The sequence below is a fragment of the Drosophila albomicans genome, chromosome X, assembly GCF_009650485.2.
Source record: "Drosophila albomicans strain 15112-1751.03 chromosome X, ASM965048v2, whole genome shotgun sequence".
In the NCBI taxonomy this organism is placed as follows: Eukaryota; Metazoa; Arthropoda; class Insecta; order Diptera; family Drosophilidae; genus Drosophila; species Drosophila albomicans.
Window position 1 is genome coordinate 4,635,015 of NC_047627.2, and position 24,551 is coordinate 4,659,565.

Genomic DNA, 24,551 nt, shown 5'->3' on the forward strand with positions numbered 1-24,551 from the left:
CTCTCACTCTCTTTCCCTCTTTGACATACGCTCTATTTGTGTCGCTGTCTCTTTTGCGTGGCATTCATTTATTTTTATTGTTGCCATATTTATTGTCATTCTTCATGTTCGCTTTGTTGTTGTTGTTATTATTATTGTTGTTTATCACCCCGCAAACAGTTTAATTTATATGACAAGCCATAAATTAACGCGTGCAACGCGGCGTCTGTTTTTCATTTCATCATATTTGTTATGTCAGTGTTTCGATTATTCATATTCTATTTTTTTGTATGTTTTATTTTTGCTGTTTGCCCACGCGATTTTCGTTTCTTTTTTTTCTTTCTTGTTTGCCGGCGGCTTTCTTGGCGTATACGCAATTTTCTACAAGTTTTCCCGACGGCCTTCACACGCACGTTTTTTTTGTTGTCGTTGTTGTTGGTGGCGAATTTTTGCCGCTGAGGCGCGCTAAGTGAAAAATCCGTTGCACGTAATTAACGCAATTAAAATCAAAACATTAATGACCTGCGCCTCGGCTCCCACGACGCCGGCGTCGCCGTCGACGTCGCTGCCAGTGTCGCTGCTCGCGTTGCAATGGCAGCGCAGCGCAGCGAAGCAGCTGCGAAGCCGTCGTCGCTGCCCGAAAGTACAATACAACAACGCAAAAAGTGAGATTTCATGAAGAATTTGCACCAAAAAATAAAATCAAGTCACAGCTGCTTAATGTTGTTTAATTGCTGTGTGTGTGTGTGTGTGTGTAAAATTGAGTACAAAAAATGCTTGCCTACATTTTGGGGCAGAAAAATGAAGCATGCCAAACGCAGCCATTTTGTGGCTGAAGCAAAAGGCGAATGTGTTTTTTTTTTGTCTTTCTTTTTTGTTGTACGTCGACGTCGACGATGGCAGCGACGTCGCTGCGCAGACGCCAGCAGAGTGTGCGTGTGTGTGAGTGTGTGTGTGTGTGTGTGTGTGAGCAGCCCAAACTGAATTGCGCAGCTGCGTGGAGCACGCTGCTTTTTGACTTTGTCGCTCTCCAGCAGCAGCAGCAGCAACAACAACAGCAGCAACAACAACAGCAACTCCTTCGGCTCGCTGCTCGGTGTTCGCTCTCAGCGCTGCTTTCCCCTCTTATGCGAGGCAGCGAAACAACACAAAAATGGCAGCGTTGAAATATTTAACGCCGCTAAGTATGCTACGAAAATATTTCGCAAACCAACAGCAACCACAACATGAACAACAACCACAACAAGAACGAGAACAAGAAGCAGAGACGACCAACAACAACAACAACGAACACGTCACGTTATGGTGTAAAATTTAAAATTATTACAGAACGCAAAAACAAAGTTGATGAAAATGAAAATATTATTTGCGCTGCCAGCCACGAAGTAAATTCGAGGCGTTGCTGCGTGTGACAGCAACAGCAGCATCCTCCCTTCGCCTTCTCTCTCTCTCTCTCTCTCTCACACTCTCTCTCTCTCTCTCTCTCTCTGTGTGTGGAGTACTTAAAGCTTTAATTGGCCCCCATAATTATGTGGCTGCTCTGCTCAGCACTGCAAACTTTAAAGGCAAAGTCTTTAAGCTGCTGCATGGGACTGCCAACTTGCTTTGGGTTGAGGCTTTAAATGCAGTTGGCAGCTGCTTGCGAATGCGTTAATTACGGATTAAAGAGTTGCATTAGTGCAATGGTGACTGTCAGTGTTGTAAAATATGCAAAGTACTTGACTTGAAATACTGAATTTACGCTAATTCTTTGTTGAAATAACGTAACTCAGTGAAAAAGTATACAAAATGAATGTTCTTTAAGTAATGATTGAGAAATAATATCTGACAATTATATAAAATATCTGAAGTACTGAATTCTTTTTTGAAATTTATGCTTGAACTTGAAAAAAGAATTAAAACTAAAGTTCTTAAAGTGTTTCATGTTATTTAAGAGGGAAATTGTGTCTGGCAGTATTGTAAAACAACCAAAGTACTTGACTTTAAAATAAAATAAAAAGAAAATACTAAACTTAAGTTAATTCTTTATTGTATCTTGAACTTAGCAAAAACTTGTACAAAATTAAAGTTATTTAAGTGTTGCATAGAAATTATTAGAAAATAATCTGTCAGTGTTGTAAAATATGCAAAGTACTTGACTTGAAATACTGAATTTACGCTAATTCTTTGTTGAAATAACGTAACTCAGTGAAAAAGTATACAAAATGAATGTTCTTTAAGTAATGATTGAGAAATAATATCTGACAATGTTGTAAGATATCTGAAGTACTGAATTCTTTTTTGAAATTTATGCTTAAACTTGAAAAAAAATTAAAACTAAAGTTCTTAAAGTGTTTAATGAGAGGAATTATATCTGGCAGTATTGTAAAACAACCTAAGTACTTGACTTGAAAATAAAATAAAAAGAAAATACTGAACTTAAGTTAATTCTTTATTGTATCTTGAACTTAACGTTGTAAAAACTTATACAAAATTAAAATTATTCAAGTGTTGTATAGATATTATTAGGAAATTATGTCTGATAGTATTGTAAAATATGCGAAGTACTTGACTTAAAAAAAGAATTACAATTTGCATTAATTCTTTGTTGAACCTTTAACTTAACTTTGTAAAAACTTATACAAAATTAAAGTTATTTAAGTGTTGCATAGAAATTATTAGGAAATAATCTCTAACAGTGTTGTAAAATATGCGAAGTACTTGACTTAAAAAAATAATTACAATTTACATTAATTCTTTGTTAAAACTTTAACTGAACTTAAAAAAGAATTAAAACATAAGTTCTTCAAGTGTTACATACTAATGATAAATTGATGTTAGCTTTGCTTTAATTAGCTGGCAATGTTGTAAAATGTCGGTTTGTTATCGCAGCGCATTAATCATAAATACGAGCAATGCATTAAAGCAAATTTATGCGCTTAGCCGCTGGCTGTACTTTGATTTCAAGTGTGTGTGTGTGTGTGTGTGTGAGCGAGTGTGCGAGTGTGCGAGTGTTGGCTGTTGTTATCTTATGCATGACTTTGCTTTATTTATGCGCCGCTTTGCGTTTTATGTAAATATTTGCCAAGCATTTAGCTTTGAAATGTTTGCCAGGGTTGCCAGATTACGACAGCAAAGAGTAACAAAAAAAAAAATAGGAAGAAGAATACCAAAAAGTACAACAAAATCATCAATGCAACAGCAACAACAACAACAGCAACAACAACAGCAGCGACAACAATCTGCACTAATATCAAGAATTAGAACAACAGGCGACAAAGTTATTTCCACGATAATTTGAATGGCAAATATTTCTATATTAAACTATAAACAATTAGTGCAAACAAACAAACGCGAAAAGCGAACAACGAACGCGTGTAGCCACCAAAAATTAAAATATTTGCCAACAACAAAATGCGCTGGCAAATTGCGCCTAAATATACCCAAAGCGTCAACGCCATCCTCCATTTATCTATCTGGTGGTTGTTGTTGTTGTTGCGTGTGCAACGCGTCGTATACGCAATTTTGTATTTATTGCTGATAGCATTAGAGAGAACTGGCAACCAAAAAACAATAGACAAACGCTGTTTTGTTTCCCCCATCTACTATTAGCCCAGAACGAGATTGAATGAGATTTATGAACCCAACCCAACATTCGCACTTACCGCTCAGCGAATTGTGGCCGCAGGATGGCGCCTTGCCCAGCAGATAGTCGTCCTTGCAGATAAACTTATTGTCATCCAGCACGTACAGCTGCTCGCCGGTGCTCAGCTGCTTGCGGCAAATGCAGCATGTGAAGCAGTTCAAATGGAACACCTTATCCCTTGGCTTTCGCACCAGATCCGAGGGTGCGATGCCCTGACCACAGCCGCTGCATTTGGTGCCATAACGTCTATAAAGATGAAGAATTTTATTTAAATAGTTATAAGAATATAAGTATTATAAAATGCAATTAAAGCCAGAAATGAAAAGAACTACATAAATAAAGAGATAATTGTAAAAGAGATAAGAAAATATGAGGCAAAACTATATAAAGAAAAATATAAATCTGACGCTATTATTTTTTATCGGGGCACGCTGTCAATAACTATCGATAGATCAATACAATCCTTTTTAGAGTCAGAGTCTCTTCTTAAGTTCTGTTCAAGAAGCAACAGGCATCTGAATGCAACATCCTTAAACATTTTTAATACCTCTATAAAAACTGTGTAATAATCAAACTACATCAAAAACAAGATGTAAGTCAATATACTCTAGAGAAAATTACATTTTTAATTGCATTTACATTTCCTACATATTATATATAACTTTGAAGAGAACCGATTATACATTTAAAACGATATTTAAGGGGAAGAAATCGTTTGTAAAAAGATTTGAAAAAGATGCTCTTCTTATTAAATTTAATTTATTGTGTATTCTAGTCAAGTGTGGTAATTATCAAAAAGATGTTTATTTACAGAGTGATAAATTTGCTGAAAAACATTCAAATTTAAATCCAAGAAGTGAAGAAATTATATATTTAAAAACATTCTAAAATAATATCTAAAATTAATGGCAGTTAACGAAACAAAAACCTAAGTTTCTTAAGCATTAATTGACATTATCTTTTTGAATATTTTATAAAACAAAATTTGTGAAATATTGGCAATAAAGTTTTAAACTTTTACGCTAAAAACAAAAAATCATTTATAAATAAAGCACTTCCTAAGTGCAAAACTTGTAACTTAGCTCAGCAAATTCTCAAATTTATTTAGCTAAAATTCTATTTGTATGAAATCTTTGCTGTGATTCGAGGTTGAATAAAAGCCGCTGTGCCAAATTGAATGAATGATGAGGTGAAGCCTTTGGAAGCCGAGATCTGAACTCATATGTGAATGCAATGCAATGTAGGGAATTGAATACTCAAAAGGGCAGACAAATCAGAATCAGAATCAGAATCTCGACTGTTGACTGCCACTTGAGGCTATTGTTGTTGTTGATTGGCAGCAGACAGAAGAGAGTCGAGATACGAGAAAGAGTGTGAGTGAGAGTGAGAGAGATCCATTTGGTGGCCATTGTCAGCACCATCATGGCAGTTGGCAGTTGGCAGCTGCATTTGAATTCATTTGATTTGTGCAGGTGTTTTGCATGTTAATTGATTTCGCTGTGTTTTTTCTTCACTACGTTTATTTTTTTGTATTTTTCAATTAGAAGATTTTCTATGGCAGCAAAGAGACAAAACATCCTACACTTGGCACTCTTGGCTTTTATTCTTGGCTTAATTGCACACAGCCTTTGCTTTGCTGATTGATTTGTTCAAGCATCATTGATTCGAACTGCCAGATTTATTTCCTATTTCTTTTTTTTTTTTTTTCTTAAATTGTACTCACCTGAAGAAATCGTTGCGGCAATAAAGTTTCGATTCGCGGCTGAAGCATTTGTCTGTCAGTGGCTGCAGGCATTCGCAGCATCTCACGCAGGACGCGTGCCAGGCTCGCTCCAGGACATTCAGCAGAAATTTGTCCAATATGGGCTTATTGCAGCCAGCACAAGGATCGCCGACGCCGACCGGCGGCTCGCTGCGACCTGCAAAAGCAAAGAGAGCGAGACAGAGAGAGAGAAAATAAATATTTAAAATTTAATTGCGAGATACGAATTTGTATATTAAATTAAAGCAACTTCTTTAAAGCGTTGCTTAATTAATTGTTGCTGTCTGCTTTGTTGCTTTGCATTTGCTTGACATACAAACAAAGTTCATAAATATGAAGGTATTTCAAATGGTTATCAAAACAAGTAAAAGAACATTTTTGTTGGAAATATACCACAAAATACTAAACAATATCGAAGGCTATATATTTGGTACATCGATATTGTGCCACATTCAAAATATACCACTGATTACAAAATATGCCAGACTGTCAGCCGAAGCAAGTAAAATCCAATAATAAATACTGTATTTATTGTAGTAGCTTTTAAAACTTGTGTGAGCGGAAATATACCAAATTAATATACTGCAAAAAGTACTAAGTTATACCGAAGACCATATTTGGTATTTATTGATTCTTATAGTTTAGTTGTGATTATAATAACCTTGAATTTTTAACTAGAAGAATTTTCGTATGTTAATGGAATTTTTCTTAAGAACATTTCTTTCATTTTTTTTGTAGATACTTCTTAAAATGTTTGTTTTTACTGCAGCTGTTTGTTATTATTAAAAGAAATGCCTGTCAATTAATAGCAAATAAACTTAGTGAAACTAATGTTGTGACAAGCTTAACCAAAGTTAAAAAAAGATTTAATTTTTACTAGTCTTAGAATCGCTTGAATACCGTTCATAGTTTTTGACATCGCTTCATTTAATGGCATTTAATTCAGTAATTGATTTTGGTCTGCTTTGGCAGCACTTTAAATTTGTTGCGCTGAAATGAGAATTGCTGTTTTGTTGGCCTTTGTTATTAAGTGGACTGTGGACTTTCTCTCTCTCTCTCTCTCTCCCTTACTCGCTCTCGCTCTGTCTCTCTTTCAGTGTAGCGCCAAAATCCTTTGAGGCGCAAATTAGCACCTTGCCATGGCCCTCAAGGTGGTGTGATGTGGCAAGAGGGATTTAAGAGGCGGACGGAAGAGGGCGAGCATTTCGGCGCTCATTAAGCTTGCACACACACACAAGCTGAGCAAATGAGCAATTCTTGTCTGGGCGCAAACATTTGACGTGCACTGTACGCACACACACACACCTCAATTTAGAAATGCACAAAATTTACAAATGCACAAAGAGTCACACTGAAATTTTGCATGTGTGCGTTGGGAATTTACACCTCTGCAGAACTTGAATAAATTTGCCAAGCACACATAGAGAGAGAAAGGGAGGGGGGGGGGTGGCTGCCCCCACACACTCATTTGCACCTTTTTCAAATTGAGTGTCCGACTGAGTGGCATATTTGCGCACAAGTGAATAACTTTGAATTGTGAATGAATCAAGTTTTGAAGTTGAAGTTAATGTTGAAGCTCTTGTTGTTGTTGCTGCTGCTTCTTCAATCCACCCTGCGGCTAGTTGGGGCTGTGTGTATGTGTTGTGGGCGTGGCGCACACCCCGATAAACTGCAACCGTATAATGATAGACGCCAAGCTTGGCCCGAGGGTTTGCTACCACTCGCCCGACCATAGTTCACAGTCACTCAGTCTGCCAGCTCCTCTCTCTCTTTCCCACTCTCTCTCTTTCGTTCGTTCGCATTCCACTCCCTACTTTAGTCAATCAGTCAATGGGCTAAAGGAAGCGCTCGTTGCTTTGGCCAAAATATAAAATGAGAAAAAAGCACACACACCGAATAAAAGAGAAGAGGCAAAGCAGAGAAGTTGTTGCGCCCACGGGGCATATTTAAGGCTGTGACCGAAGCCAATATAACATATACATACATATACATATATATTGTATGTATAGGCGGGGGCGTGGTCCAGCCTCAGTCTCAGCCTCAGCCTCAGCCTGAGTCTCAGCTTTAGCTTTAGCTTTGCAATTCAGGTAAAGACCTCTGTCCATCTGTCTGTCTCTGTGTGAAATTTATTTTCATTCAAAAAGTTTTGCACTATATATGCTCAAGCAGCCGGAATGAGTCGAGTCGAGTTGAGTTGAGTCTGCGGTCAATGGGGGGGTGGGGGGTAAGAGGGAAGCTTCTTCCCTCATATGCTGACCAAAGAAAGCAGCAATAAAAAAAAGGGCGAGCTTTGGCTAAGTTCAGAGCAGAACGGCAAGCGCATTAATAATGCTATTAAAGACAAGTTTCGCGTTGCGCATACGCCCCGAGTGACAGTAGTCGCAAAATGTGAACCAACTGACGAATAAATGAATGAATGGACAAATGATGGAATGAACAAGCTGACAAACTGACAGCCAGCCCCAAGTCGCCTTCTCTCAATTATAAATGAGCAACTGACACACTGATTGATTGACGAATTGACTCATTTTTGCACAACCAAAACCAAAACCGAAACCGAAGCCGAAGCGAGACGAGGCAAAGACTGAGGCTGAGGCTGAGGCTGAGACTCGCTCGCTCAGACCTCGCATATGTCAAAATTGACGGATGTTATCAATCATTTTGTGCCGCTGCAGACAATTTTTAATGAAGGTTATAGACGTTTATAGACAGACCGACAGCAGCCGCAGCCCCGGACACTAAAGTCTCAGACCGGGCATCAGGCTTTTGCAGCTCAGGTTAAACGGCTGTCTCTTCTCTTCTCTCTCTCTCTCTGTCTCTCTTCTCTGCCTCTGCTTCTTCCATCTCTTCCTGCAAATTATTCTTATTCTTATTCTTATTGTTGTTTATTATATATATATTTTATTTTGGGGCGTCTTCGCTGTACTAAACGGCAGCTGCTACCCAAAGACAAACAAAAAAAAAACGTAATGCTTAAGCTTCGATAAACATTTTAAGAGTCACAACAAATTTAAGCAGCTTCCCAGCAAATTTAAATGCGCAGCTTTAACTAGTTTTAAACAGCTTTCAATTCGTTCGCAGGCAGCTTTTCACTTAATCGTAACAGAGCTAAATAAAACTTGTAAATGCGTTTGCTTAAAAGGTTAAAGCTTTTTCAATAATTGTAAGTTAAATTTGCAAACCATGTAGCTACTTTTGTGTTAGCTTTTATCAACTATTTATTTCAGTTTAAATGCAGCTTTTAGCTTTTTTTAGCGAGAAATAAGTGTATAGCTTTTGTATTTAGTTAAAGCTCATGATGGAAAGCTTAGCGCTTGTTTATATTTTAAGTTAAATTTCCGAACCTTCAACTTTTTTGCCAACTTTTAGCAAGTATTTATATAAAGCTTTTCGATTAATCAGAGCTTGTATCGGAAATACCGATAGATATTTTTTAAATATCTTAAATTAAATTCAAAGACTGTAGTAACTTGTATTTCAGCAAAGTTGTTGTAAAAGCATTTTGAGCCAGCTTTAATTAGCTTTAAGCTCTGCAAGTCTCTTTGTGTATCTCTCCCTTTCCGCTAGAGTATTTAATATTCGTTGCGCTTCTTCTATTTGCATCGCTGTCTCTCAGTTGTTGCTGCTGTCCAGTGTTGGCTTGCTTGTTGGTTGTCGGTTGTCGCCTTTGTCGCTGCCTTCGTTGCTTCTGGCGCGTTTTTAAAACGCGACAAATTGTTGTTTGCAGACGCCGCCGCCGTCGTTGCAAGTTGTTGTTGCCGCTTAAGTGTCGCAATTTAAATATTGTTGAGTGCACTTTTGGCTACCGTTGGCCATTTATTTTGCGCTGAAATTTATGTAACGATGTGGAAAAATTGCCGCTACTGCAAACTGAGATGGAGACGGAGACGGAGACTGAGATGAAGGAATTGTGGAGGGCGAAGATTGCGACTCGGAGGGCAACAGCTCTAGGCAACTTTACTGTCAACACAGCAACAACATCAGCAGCAACAGCAACAGCAGCAACAACAAATGAGCACAGTCTCGCTTGCCATATATTTTTTTATGCTTGCTCTTTCTCTCGCTCTGTCTCTGTTGGCTGCAATCGCAATCGCAATCGCAGGTTCATGGATCTGTTTTGGCCACTGTGCGCAGCCATTGACCGCTGGCAAGGAGAACGAAGCACGTAGAAAGCATTTTGCACAACATTTTCCGCGCTCAACAAAGGCCAATAATTGTGTGTCCAGGCAACAGCAACAGCAACAGCAGCAGCAGCCAAGTCAGGGTCTGGTTCTGCCTTTGACTCTGACTCTGACTCCCAGACCTAACTGCATTTATAATGCAACAGCAACAGCAACGGCAACAGCAGCTTCTTCATGGCTCGCTGGGCTGGGCTGGGCAACACCCAAAAGGCCAGCCCAAAACAGCAACAAAAAAACAATACGAAAACAAAGAGGAGGCAAACAACAACAACTACGAGCAAGGGGCAACCATGGATGGACGATAGCAGCCACAGCCACAACCACAGCAACAGCAACAGCAGAAGCAGCAACAGCAGCTGCCTGGCCAAAACAATATAAATATACAATAGCAACAACAACAACAACAACAACTTTTTGCTCAGTTGCCTCTCGCTGCGGACTGTGAAAAATTCATTCGACATCAGCGCAAAAAAATCAGCTTCAACGTTTTTTTTTCTGTGTGTTGCTGCAAGTTGGCCAAAAAGCACTTGTGCTGCCAGCTGCCAGCTTCCCTCTTCACCTCTTCCCCTGCTCTCCTCTTTCTCTCGCTGCGCCATGTTGGTTACGCCTATAGTACATATAGAAATTCGCCCCCCCCCCCCCCCCCCTTGGCCGCCCCCTGCCAACCAGTTGTGTCTATGAAACGTGACTAAAATGTTAAAGCCACAGCCGAGAAAGAAAATCCAAGCCAACAGCAGCAGCTGAAGCCAAAGCTAAAGCAGCAGCCGTCGCTCAATCGAAATCATTTTTTCACTCGGTTTCTCATTTTGCCTCTTAAGCAAAACTCGACAGCAAAATCTTATGCAAAAATCCAAATGGAAATGCGGACAAAATGAAAGCAAAACACCAGCACGAAGAACAAAAAGCCAAAAACAAATCTACGGTTAGATGCGGCGTATGCGTAATGTCATTTCCCAGCCGTACATATTTCGATTTGTTTTTTTCTTTTTCGTTTCTTGTTTTTACGGAATGCTAATGAGGCTCAATGCCAAGAAGAAGAAGGATTAGCTGAAGCCGCAATACTTTTTCGATTTGCATGAAAATGGGGCCAAGAGATCAAAACCTTCAGTTTTGAGAAGCGAAAAGAAGAGCAGCAAACAGAGGCGAAAGGATTGCCGAGCAGCTCTCAACACCTTTCTTTCACTATTCTTTTTTTGGGCTGTTGACACCTCTTGCACAACAGTTCTTTACTGCCTGTCAGCAGCAGCGACTTTCCCAAATTTATATACTACAATACTACGTTAATAATCGGCCCTCAGTTTGCAGCTATTTTTAATGCGATTCGCTGCGCCTGATTTGACATTTTGATTACATTCACCAGGCTGACTTTCAACCGCAAAAGCAAAAGGGAGCTAAATATGTAAATCGGAACACACATAAATGTAGTAGAAAAATCCATAAAATATATTAAATGTTGCGTTACGTGCTCAGGCGCAGGCTGAGGCCAAAGTTCGTCATTGTCGACAAGTTTTTTTTGTTTTTTTTTTTGTGGTTGTTAATACGCTTGAAATATTAATACACAATATGGTATGAACTTAACACCCTTGCTCTAGTCATTCTCGCTCTGTGCTTTTTCTTCATCAGTTCAGTTTCAGTTCATCAGTTTTGCTCGCTCTCGAACTTGTTAACATTTTAATTACATAATTAGTTGCGATATTAGCGCAAAATATGGAATATTAATGAACTGTCAACGCTTCACAGCGTTGCCACAATATTTGGCATTAAACTCTCGACACTCAACACTCGACTTTCATTTTCCTTTTGCGAGTTTGAGTCGCATATACGGGGCTACATTTTTAAATATGTTTTGCAATTTATTTAATTACCAGCTGATTACCAGACATCTTTTTGACAAGTCACTTTCACATCAATCGATTGCCTAATAATAATACTTTTATTTTGAGTAATTTAATATAATTTTATGTAGTTCTAAATATTACGAAATTATAGCATCACAGAGCCTATAAAGTATATATATTCTCAATCGGCGTTACCAGCCGAGACGTTGGTTGTGATCGGATTAAAAATGTGAAACTTATTTGGCTGACAATCTGGTATATTTTGCACTTTATGGTATATTTTTAATGCATTACTATATCAATATACCGAATTTGGTATATTTTTATACAAAACTACATCAATATACAAAATTTGGTATATTTGAATGTAGTAGTATATAATTACATCAAATATTTTTAGTATTTTATTGGTATATTAATTTGGTATATTTTAAAATCAATACCGCACTGTCTTGCTTTCATTAAAAATAGGCAGCATTACCAAATATAACATTTAGTATATTTTTAGTATTTTTTCGGTATGTTTAGTATATTTAAAGAATAATAATAAACTGTTTTGCTCTTATTCAAACACAATTGACTTTCTTACTTGTTTTTATTTATTATATATTCTTCAATTTAAATATTTCTTTCTTTTCTTACTCCGTCTGCTCCAAATAAATGGTAAAATCATAAAGTTTTTCGTAAGTATTTCGTTGGCTAATAGTTCGTCAATATTTCGGGCCATTTAATGAATTGCTCTGACAGATTTCCTCTGCAAATTCGTTGACAGCATTTTTTGATCGTCTCCCCCTTTGGTCGTTGTCGTTGTCGTTGGCGCAACTTTAAATGCGCTTCAGCCATTTTGGCCATGTAAATTTTATATTTATATTTTGCAACACACACAATCTGCTTGTTGTTGCTGTTGTTGTTGCTGTTGGTGCTTTTATTTTATGCGCACACAAGATACAAAATACGCCTCTTTTTCTGTAACTCATGCATATAAAGTATCTGCTAGATACACAAGCGCACAGAACGACATGAAAGTGGCTCTGCTTTGTTGATGTGTGAAGGCAGCCGAGAAGGAGCAGCAGGAGGGGTAGGTGGACTGCAGTGTGTATGTGTGTGTGTGTGTGTATGTGTGTGTGTGTGCCAGGCTGGATACACAGAAGCCATCGCCATCGTCGTCCCCATCGCGAAACTGTTTACTTTGCCATTATATTTCCAAAACCAAAACCAGAGGCGGCTGTCCCACTTCCCCCTCCCTTACCCCTCCCTTCACCCTGCTGCCACTTCTTATGCCACATTGAGTCCTGTGCCAAGCACAGCAAAAAACCAAAAAAAAAAAATAAACGAGAGAGAGAAAAAAAGTAAAGTAAAGTAAAATGAAATAAAATAAAAGTATCTGCAGCTATCGCTGTTTGCCTATCAGTTGCCTTATATCTGGCCATGCCCATCCAACCGTCTTGCCACTGCCACTTGCCACTTGCCGCTTGCCACACCCCCCTTGTGGGCAGCTCAATGCACGAACAAGTTTGTTTTCTTCCTCCCATCGTTGCTGTTGTTGTTGCTTTGTATTAAAATTCATGTTGCGTTGCAAAATGCGAATGTGAGACAGCACAAGGGAAAGGCCGGCTAACAAAAGCGACAGAGAAAGAGAAGCGCATGGAGACAGAGAGATAGCGAGCAGCGGAGCAAGCGAGATGGGAATACAAGGAGATAGAAAGAGACACCAAGAAAGGGGAGAAGAAGAAGGAGTCTCGCTCACTCTCTCTCTCACACAGTTGCAAATTCTTTATTTGGCATTGAAGACGCTTTTGTTTTTCTGTCGTTTTTCTTTCGCTTTTCTTTTTGCCTGCCTGCCTGCCTGCCTGCTGGATATCATTTTCTCTCTAGAGAGGCTCAGCTCAGCAGGTTGCAAGTTTTCCTTTTTTGCGAAAATGTTGCGTCAAAAGCTGCTTATTGCTTGTGTGCTGCCTGATCAGCCAGTCAACATGGTCATTAACATTTCCATTTTCATTTCCATTGCCATCCACAGTTGAGTTTCTCATTCGCATTCACATGCTGATTCCTCATTCTCATTCTCATCTTCATAGTCATCAGTCTGGCAGCCATCGTCATCAACATTGTCGTCAGGACGCACAGATTTTTATTTTTCTTTCTGTCTTTTCTTTTTATAGGCTCCAGAGGTTTTTCCATATCAAACATACAGCCACTGACAAAGTGCGAGCGAGCGCGAACATTCGACCTCCAACTCCTGGCTTTTTTCTGTACTGTTTTTTTTTTTTGTTTTTGTTGTTTTGGGTGGTGTACAATACTCGGCTGACAATACTCGTGTCTCGCCACAGTTCGTGTCACATTCCTCCTCCTTCTCCTCCTCCTTCTCTGTGTTGTGTTTGTCAGCAGACAGATAGCCAATGATAAGCCTTAGCGTATGAGTGATGTGCTCCTGTCCTATCCTGTAGTCAACCGAACCAAACCAAACCGAACTGAACTCAACTGAACTGAACTGAACTCCACTCCACTGTGTGTGTTTGCCACCATCCACCCTGTTTTTATGTCAACCACCCCCAAAAGCAAACGCCCACTCAAACTCAAGCTTTCATTGTTTCTTTCATTCTTTGCAGCAAAAGTTTGATATATTGTATGTGTGTATTCTTTTTATGGCTGCTGCTCAAGATATGCCCAAATAGCCACAGAGCTAAGACCAAGCGACCTCTCACATGCCACTGATGAAAGTAAAGTTTATTTTCAGCATTTAGTGCAAGTCAAAGCTAGATTTATTTTAGTAAGGCGTAGCCTAATGAAACAAGATTTCTTTTATAAATTTTCATAGAATTGTTGTGATATTCTAAGTAATGAATTTCGAAGAAAGTTGTTAAATAAACTCTGTAGAAATTTGCAAAGTAAATCTTGTTTCATTCAAGTACTATTCGGAAAATATTTAACCTAAGAATTGTGTTATAATTTTCGAAGCAGTTATTTATTATAAAAATAACTATTTAACCCATTAACTGTATAACATCTAAGCATCAATATTCATCAAAGTAATTTTAGAATATTACAAATTAAAAAAAAGTTTATTAAATTAAACTTACATAGACTAAACTTGAATTCATTAAATAAAGCTTCAATTTTACAAAAATTTTATTAAGAAATTTGATAATTTATTCGAGAATTGTTTGATCTACGAAAAGTTTAATATTCGCTGCACAAATTCGCATAAAAGTAATTTTTAAAATTACAAAAGTTTTAGAGAAATTTTGTAAAACAAAATCTTGCTTAAACTAGATTTTAGATTAAGTTGAAATTTAGAAAAAACTTTATAATTATTAGGGATATATTTGACTAACAAACTTGAGAATTTTCTAAACACAAAAGTCATTTTAGAAAAATACGAAAATTTGTAAAGGAATAAAATAAAAAATTAATGAATTATTAAAACATAAACATTAGTAAAAACTTGTTAAATTTAAAAAAAAATGTTAGAGAATATTGCAAATATTAAGTGTGTAATATTTCATGCGCGAATTAATCCAAGAGTCATTTTAGAAAATTACGAAAATTTGTGAAAGAATAAAATAAAAACTTGCTTAAATTTACTTAACTTGATTAACGAATTATTAAAACTTAAACATTAGTAGAAACTTGTTAAATATTTTTAAAAATTTTTAGAGAATATTTCAGCTATTGAGTGTGTAATATTCCAAACACAAATTAATGCGAAAGTCATTTTAGAAAATTACAAAAATAAAATAAAAACTTGCTTAGACTAGATTAAAGTTCGTTAATTCTAAAATCTCTGCTTTAGTGCAAATTTGTTGAATAATTTGAAGGGAAATATTTTAGCTATTAAGTGTATAAGATACTTAGCACGAATGCAGGCAAAAGTAATTTTAGAAATATATTAAGTAAGTTAATAATTATTTGCGTAAATTTAGCATTCAACAATTACGTATACTTAATGTTCTTCATAGGCAATTGCGTGTGTCGCGTTTTTCTTGAGCCATTGCCAATGATTTGGCAGTTGATTCGCACTCAAAATCCAGTTGAAACAATTCGCAATATTTGTGCAATGTCTGTGCCAAAAAAAAAAAAAGGAAATACGCAGAAAAAAAGCAGAGCAGAGCAGAGCAGAAAAGCCACAGCCGCAGACGCCAACCGACGGCTGACGTGTGAACATGCCCGTGTCCCCGCCTGTCCCCCATCCCCTCCTCAACACACACGCACACAGAGAGAGAGAGAGAGAGAGAGATGGCTGTCATCCCCTTTTGCCAGCTGCCTGTTGCAGGGTATTTTTGTGGTGCGACTGACGTTCGCTGACGTTGCTTGTTTATTTTGTTAATATCAATGGAGAACAGCCTATACCCTTTTATCAGAAAATACACACACACACACACACACACACATACACACGTGTACACACTCGCACACTCTCTCAACTCTGAGGCTGCTGTGCAGCAGTTAACTGAGGCCAACATTTGATGTGGTCGCTTTGACATTGCCCAGCGGCTCAATCTATATACATTTATGTGTGTATTGATGTGCAGATATATATATATAACATATATATATATATGCTATATATGGCTAGGCCTTTGTATTGTGCTGTTGCTGTGGCAGCTTCATTGATTGATTTTAAATGCTTTTGGTGTTGGCGATTCATTTAAAATTTATGTATTTGTAAATTTGCATTTTTCAATATTTAATGTGGCAGACACTGCAGATGCCCACCCACACCCAAACACACACACACCCCCTCCCCACTCCACCCCCCGCTTTCCACGCTCGTCGCGCGCTGCTTTGCTCAGTGACTTTGGCAGCGTTTAATGCGATTAAAGGTTTAAAGTTGTGTGCCAAATAAAGCGTATGCTCGAGAGCAGTTATTTTTCGGTTGGTTCGTGGCTGGAGGGGGATGGCAACTGCAATTGCAACATGCCACAAATGCCACACACACATGCTGCCGCACTTGCCACATGTGCTTGTAATTTACTTTGATTTGTTAACTGTTTGCAGTTGATTTTCTTGGTAACATAATATTATGCATATATTCTAATTATTATGCAAAGTTTTCACTTCCTCTTCCTCTCCTCTCTCTCTATCGTTCTCTTCGTTCGTCTTTGTCATCTGCGCTTTGACTATCAATGTCTTTTAATTGGTTTTCACATTAATTTTGCAAATTTATTGCTTTAACCCCCCTTCAGACCATCTGTCCGTGTGTCCTGCTGCCCTTAAACCCTCCCCCCACCCCTCCCCTCACAATCATTGCACCACAGAGCTGTGTGTGTTGCACCGTTTGCAATGCAATTAATAATAAACAACATGTGGAAATTTGTTATGTGATTTTGACAGCAAATGATATTTCAAATGAAAATGCTCTCCACTTCACTCTACAAATATACATATATATATACCAAGTATTTCTCCCCTCTGGTTGACCGCAAAACTTTGGCCAAGTTTTATCAAAAGCAGAAGCAGAAGCAGAAGGAGGCGGACCATTAGCTTCATAAGCTGCCACATAGTCAGTGATAAGCGCAATTTATGCGCTGCTCCGATTTCAGCATTCGCTTTGCTGACTTTCGCCCAAAGTCAAACAGGAAAATGAATGTTGTGGAAATTTTGGGGAAATACTCGTACTGTAAAAGAGCACAAAATTTCTTATCGCCCATCGCCTGGGTTCAGTCGAGCGATTTTGTGACAAAGCATTAACCTTGAATGCGACTGCACGTAGCTCAAAAACGAAAAAAACCAAAAAAGAAAACCCGAACTGAACCCAAACAGAGGGGCACATTCTTTTTTGGGGTGGCAAAGTCAACTGAGGCGCACGCTTATCGCGACAACAGCATCAGCAACAGCAACAGCAGCAACAGCAACATCAGCGACAGCAACTCGCTCTGTAAATCTTCCCCTGGCAGCGATAAAGCCCGCAAAATGTTGTGCATCCGTTAACTGGTCCCAGGCGAGAGGTCTCGGATTTCACAATTCTGATTTACAGATTTACCGATTTGCAGATTTCCGATTAGCCAATCTATTCGAAACATTTGCGACCCCCTCTATATACAGTCTATGTGGCATAAGCACTCTTCATTATGCTGCAAAACTGTTCGAGGTTTATTGTTGTTGACTCTCTCTTTCTCTTTCTCTTCTGCCCTTTGCTCGTTTACTGCTTTTCCGAGGCAGAATCTATTCTTATCAAATGCGAACTTGTGAAGTCGCCCTTATTATCATACAAATGTCAGATGTAGCAAACAATTTTTACAGTTTATTCTGTTCTGAATTGTTGACTTTAATATAACAAATATTGTTTAGAATAATTCAAATTTATATAGGTAATGAAAGAACCTAAAAATTTGGTATATTTTCAATGTTTTGATGTAGTACTTATCAATATACCAAATATAGCCGTTGGTATTTGGCATATTTTAAAATTAATACTGCAGTGATTTATTTTTATTCAAAATGGGAAGCGAGTATCTCACTTAGTCGAGTGTACGCGAATTGTTGAGTATAATATTAGAAATATTGTTTAGAAAGAATTAAAATGTATCTAGCTAAAATCTGAAATATTGTCTTTTTAATTTGAATTATTTACGAAATAATTCCAAAGGAAAATGTGAGGTATTTTAAATTGAAACTCGAAACTTAAACTTGAAAAACTTCGTTTACTTTAATAAATTGCAAATTTTTGCAAAGGATTACTTTTTACGAATAATAGATATATCAAAATATTCAAAAAGTGTTTCGATTTTGTAATATCAATTTTCTAAAAACTTAAGTTGCTTCTAACCATAATATTATGTTGATCTAGTAATTATTTGTAAACTACGCTAACTTTTATTATTATTTTGTATTTCGATATATTTCAAATAATAGCATTCAATGAATATTTTACATATCTTTTCTAGTAATAACTAATTTCTGAATGAATGTTTCAGTTTCCATTCGAAACGAAATATTATAAAATTCACTATGGAACTCAATGATTTGAGATGATTAATGTTGAATTTGTTGAAGAACAGAACAGAAAATTTGTAATATTTTCAAATTTAAGCAAATTTTATAATATTTTAAACAATTGTTATATGTATTACAAAATTGACTTTCGAACCCAATTCGGAACAGTTCTGAATAGCTTGCCCAATTATGATCGCCTTGAAACTAAAAGCTCTAACCAAAAGCTTTCACTGTCGTTTGGTTCGGTTCGGTTGCGGTAAAGCTTTGCTACCTTGGCATTTAGCTTTGAGTGCGGTTCGTATCGGATCGGTTCCGTTTCGTTTCGTTCCATTCCGTTCCGATTGGTTCGCAAAGAAAGAGACAGAGCGAGAGAGAGAGAGAGAGAGAGAGCGATAGTAACGATTCGTTGCGCTGCAATTCGATTCGGTTCGTTGCCAAACAAATTTCACATATTCGCTCCTCTTAAAGTGACGGCGGCGGCGATTGCCGCCCGCTGCTTCTTCTTTATTTTCATATACATCTACATTCATGTATTTTGTTGTTGTTTGCGCTGCGTTTTGATGTTTTGCCGCAAATGGTTTGCCAACAACAACAACATCAAGACACGTGTATGCGCGCGATTTTGATTAATTAATTTGCATATGAGCATTAAAAAGTAAAAACGTGCCTTAAGTTGTTTGCTGCTGATGGTGCTGATGATGTGAAGGCGCCGGCCAGGCAACATGTTGCCGCTGACACGCCGGCAACATGTTGTCGTTGTCGTTGTTGTCGTTGTTGTCGTCGTTGTTCTCGTTGTCGCTGTCGCTGTCGTTTGAGCGAACAGAGGGCAATAGCTATAAATACCATTTGCCGGCGAGTTTATAATGCAGCCATAATCAAATTAATAAACGCACAATAAAAACGCATAACAAATTGCCGCTCATTGAGATCGAAGCGGCAGACAAAAGGCAACTTCTCTTCACGGCAACAATAAGAGATGCAGACAGAGTAAGAGCGAGAGAGAGAGAGAGAGAGAGAGAGAGAGCGAATTAGGGTGAAGGTGTTGCCGCTGCACGTTGCGATCGACAACAACAACAGCAACAACAACAACAGCGATCGCAGCGACAGCAGCAACATTACACGCATCATTATGTTGAGCGTTTTTCGGTTATTGATGATATGAGCCATGAGCCCGCGGTTCACAGAGACGCCCGCACCGTCTGCAACGCTTCACTTGCAACAGCGGATTGCCCAAACACACGCACACACGCACACTCGCACACACACACTCAGATGATGCGTGTGTGGGAGCAAAGGAGAAAGAAATACATTCGTATTGAACTCGGTGCAGGCGACAAAAAGTTACGCAATAATTTCTGTTTAATTTTTGAAAGTGAGAACACTAGATATATCATTTTTTGAAATGTCAAATTTTAAATATGAAACTTTATTATTATATTATTTTAATTATATTATAAAGCAACGCAATAATTTATGTTTCATTTTTGAAATTGAGCAAATTACAAATATCAATTTCTTTGAAATGTAATACAAATTATCAATTTCAAATTTTAAATATGAAACTTTACTGGGTACTGAGCATTTGCTTTAAAAAAGTAATTAACGCATAGAGCATTAAAGCGATTTAACAATTTTAGAAGAACAGCAAAATAAACAAGTTAGATAGCTACAGTTGAGTGTGCTCGACTGAAAGATACTCGCTACCCATTTCAAATAAAACTGTTTTGCTTTTATTTCAAATGGGTAGCAGTTTTAATTTTAAAATATACCAAAATAACATACCATAAAAATACTAAATATATAACAAAAGTTATATTTGGTATAGATACTATATTCAAAATATACCATAGAGTGCAAAAAATACTAGATTGTCAGCCAAAGCAACTAAGTCCCGTAGTATATAAAAATCAGTTTGAATTGGTAGAAGTCCTCTTTTTATTTTTACTTTATTGAATAGTAAAAAACATAATGATTCAATTTAAAAATTATAAAAACTTCAAATTTCAAATTGCAGCTAATTCTTATAGAAGAATTTTGTCTGCAGATAAATATATTTTTATAAAATTTTATTGGAAGACACACAGAAGATTGAATGAAGATCCTTCTACTTGAATGTAGAACAATCAAAGCAAAAAAAAACATTCGACATTATTTTTTTATAAAAGAGAAACATTGCAAGTTAACAATTTCAATTTTGGATTTTTTATAGAAAATAAATCTGATTCTAAAGAAGAATTTCATTTGCAAAAAAATATATTTTGAAAAGATTTTTTTGGAAGACACACAGAAGATTGAATGGAGATTCTTCTACTTGAATGTAGAACAATTAAAGCACAAATAAAAATGTAACCAACATTCGACATTACAAGATAAGAATTTCAATTTTGAAAGAGAACTGTAATTATCTTTGGTCAACGATTAGAGATTGCATATGTGGCAATCGACAAATTTGTGAGGTGGCTGCTGCTGCTGCTGTTGGTTGCTGTTATTGCTGTGACTGCGACTGCGAGTTTATATATGTGTGTGTGTGTGTGTGTGTGTGTGACTGTATCTGTATCTGTAAATGTATCTGTGGTTGTGGCTGCTGTCAGAGCAGTCGGAGCACTCGGAACTAATCGCATTTAGCTGCGGTCATCTGCGGCGCGATCGTTTTTCTTGCGCCGCGTTGGTTCCAGCCGAACGAGCAGAGCCAAGAAAAGACATCTCTCTGCCTGTGTTTTTTTTTTTGTTTTTTTGAGCGCGGTCCTGACTTCGACTTGGACATTGGGTTAAAGGTCATTACCACAACTCCCCAACCCTCAGACCCCAAAACTCCTCTCGACTAAGCTGCTGCGTGAGAGCGCGTCAAGTGGCTCAATTGGAAACTCGCTACAAATTGTTGCTCGTTTTTATTGGTTGTGTTTTTTTTTTTCTGTTTCTGTTTCTGTTTCGTTGTGTTGTGTTTTTTGTGTTTTATGACTTGTTGTTGTCTGTTGTTCTCTGCTTTGCGAATCTCTTTTGGTTATAAATCAATTCCTGAGGCTTCAGCTACCGTTTTGAGGCGGAAGAGTTTCACAACCAGCAGCAACAGCAACAACAATTGTAAATAAATACAAATAAAAATAAATAATGCTGGAAATAAATGCTCGCTAGTAAGTTCTAATTAAACAATTATTTTTATTTCAGCTCAACTAATTTCTATACTATTTTTTAGTTTTTCGTTGGACAAGTGTACAACAACCTGTTGCCTGTTGTTGTTGTTGTTGTGGTTGCTGCCGGGGCAGTAAATCAAGCCAAAAAGGCGATAAGCTACACAAATGAATTGTGGGCCAAACCGAAATGGTCACAGACAACAACAACAAACAAAAGTAAAAATAAAACTAAAATAAAAACAACAACAAGAAAAAAGCGCAATAGAACCTGTTGATGATGTTGAAAGCCCCCGCCTAAAAAAAAAAAAATAAAAAAAAAAAAGTAAAATAAACCCCGCGGAGCGAGTGAGAATTGTTGCCTAGTGAATCCATTTCGTGGACTTTCCGCTGAAAACTGTCTGCGCTTTTATTTCATTTCTGTTTCTGTTTCAGTTTCAGTTTAGAGTAGTTTTTTTTTTTGTTTTTTGCGTTGCTTTGCTTTGCTGCAAAAGTCGCTGTCGAAGTCAAAGTCGAGAGTCGAGAGCTCGAGTTGCTTGCACTGAAATTTATGGCGTATAAATTATCTCACACGTTGACTATTGACAGCTTTAAAATAATCGTAAAACGGCAAAGAAATCATAAAAGAGCCAACAGAGCACTGAAACCAGAACACAACAACAACAACAACAACAGCCATTCAATGTGAATTACTATTTCAGCTTCAAGCTAAACTGCTAAGCAAAAAGCAACACAAAACTGAAACTAAAAAAAAAAGAGAAAAAAAGACAGGCGACGACGTCGGCCCCAAAGCGTCGTCCTATGTGGCCAAAGTCGTGGCATAGGCCAGGCCAACTAAGGGTCCCCCCTTTGCCCCCTCTTCGCTCTCATCAACTCTGAATGCCGCCTGCACAAAGTTGGAAAAGTTCCCAACAGTTGGGGGCCCCATAACTTGCATATCAGGGCTGCGAGACAGCGAGACAGGTCAAAAGATATATTCAATTCCTGACAAACGGGCCACAAATAACATTTTGTGGCCCAAAAGCTTGAAGCTTCCCCGATAGTTTTCACTCAAAAACACAGATCGGTAGCTTTTGGCTACCCAATAATAACTTGTCAATGATTTATTCACTTATTTACTTACTCCACCGAGAGCAGCGTTGATCAATCAAACAAGTTTCACAAAATAAACAGTTTTCGAATCGAATCGAGTTACGAGACACAACAAAAAAAACACAAATCGAACTGAATCAATCATCATAAAGATTTCGTTTAGTGACAAAATATTTGTAAAACAAATCGATTTCAATTTTTTGCATTTTTCATTTTGCATTTTGTTCAAAGAGCTCGTATTTGTTTGCATAAAGAATATGGCAAGCAAATAGTAAACAAACATTTTTGGGAATTTCATCGAAATTTTGTTTCGAATTTCAAATGCATTTAGAAAGTAAAGTGTAAGAAAGTAAAGATTTTGAAATATATCTGTATGAATTAAGTTGTTATTATTTTTACTGTAAAACTCTGTTCTGAAAATTTTTTTTTGAATTTTATTTAAAAACTTATTCAAAAAATAAATAATTATTTTTCATAAGAAATTTGTAATATATTTTTTGTATGGTATATTTTGAACGCAATACTATATCAATATACCAAATATAGAAACTGGTATATTTGGTATATTTTTAGAATGTGTTTTACTTGGTACGCAATACTATACCAATATACCAAATTTAAATGTTGGTATATTTTTAGTATATTTGGTATATTTTTAGAATGTGTTCTTCTTGATTTCTTACTTGGTATTTTTTATAACATGAGTAAATTAAATAATAATTAATCATAAGAACTTTGTGGTATATTTTTTGTATATTTTGCACCCCATGGTATATTTTGAATGCAATACTATACCAATATACCAAATATAAATGTTGGTATATTTTTAGTATATTTGGTATATTTTTAGAATGTGTTTTTATTGAAAATGTGTAGAAGGTATCTTCGATTTCTTGGTATTTTTATAACAGGATTAAATAAAATAATAATTAATTTTCTTAAGAAATTTGTGATATAGTTTTTGTATATTTTGCACTCTATGGTATATTTTCAACGTAATACTATATCAATATATCAAATATAAATATTGTTTTTTTTTTCAAAATATTTGGTATATTTTTAGAATGCGTTTTTATTGAAAATGAGAAGAAGGTATTTTAGATTTCTTACTTGGTATTTTTTATAACGGGAATAAATAAAATAAAAACTATTTTTCATAAAAATTTGTGCGCAAAAGTTGTAAAATTGTATATTTCCAAATTTTGTAGATATAGATATACGCAACTATAAGAACTATTTCTCTTCAATCAAGGAAACCAACATTAAGAATTCATAGTTGTATATACTTTTTATTGCCAATTATTTTTCTCACTAATGACAAGGATTTGCTTAATTACACTTTAAATTGCGATCCTCGTTGGAAACTTTCTAAATCTTTCCCACAGCTGTAATTCCTCTATTGTTCAGTTGTAATTTTTTATTTGGCCACCCAGAGGTAAGAGTTTTTGGTTTGTTGGAAATTGCAGTTTTGTGGGGAGGGGGGAAAAAGGGAGAGAGCAAGATCTTTTGTTTTGCTGCTGTAATGTTGGAGTTTTGCATCTCAACGGCTCATTATGCTGGCTAATTTATAGTTGGAGCCACGCCCATTGTGGCCATCTAACAAACGTTGGACCCTCGGGCATATTTAGCAATTCTTCAGGCTAAACGCGGCAGCGGCTGCCGGCTACGCTTTTTGCTCAATAAATCAATGGAGCTGAGCGAAAAAAAGCAAAAAAAAAAAAAAAAAGCCATAGAACTGACTTTCAGCATTCGCTTTTTGTCTATTCTACAAGCAATAGTTGCTGCTGTTCATGTTGCTGCTGCTGCTGCTGCTGATGTTGCTCGTAAAGCGACTTGAGCAACTGTTGACCGTAAAAATGATGAAGAAAATGGCGCATAAAAAATGTTGACGTACTTGGAAGCGCATTGACTTGAGGCCGCAAATATTGTTGCATGTGCCTTGTGGCAGCTTTTGAAGCTTCCAGGCAGTTGCAGTTGCAGTTGCACACTCGCCACTCTCATCATCATCATCAT

At 37.0% G+C, this 24,551-nt stretch overlaps 1 protein-coding gene across 1 annotated transcript in view; it reads right to left on the bottom strand.

The window, feature by feature from the left end:
* LOC117572508 (LIM/homeobox protein Lhx1) overlaps positions 1–24,551 on the bottom strand; it is a 71,489-nt gene that overhangs the window by 42,347 nt on the left and 4,591 nt on the right. Inside the window, exons 2-3 of the mRNA XM_034255365.2 lie at positions 5,328–5,523; positions 3,624–3,850 (exon numbers count right to left, since the gene is read on the bottom strand). Coding sequence (XP_034111256.1) covers positions 3,624–3,850; positions 5,328–5,523 — 423 coding nt within the window. The remainder of the gene's footprint in view (positions 1–3,623; positions 3,851–5,327; positions 5,524–24,551) is intronic.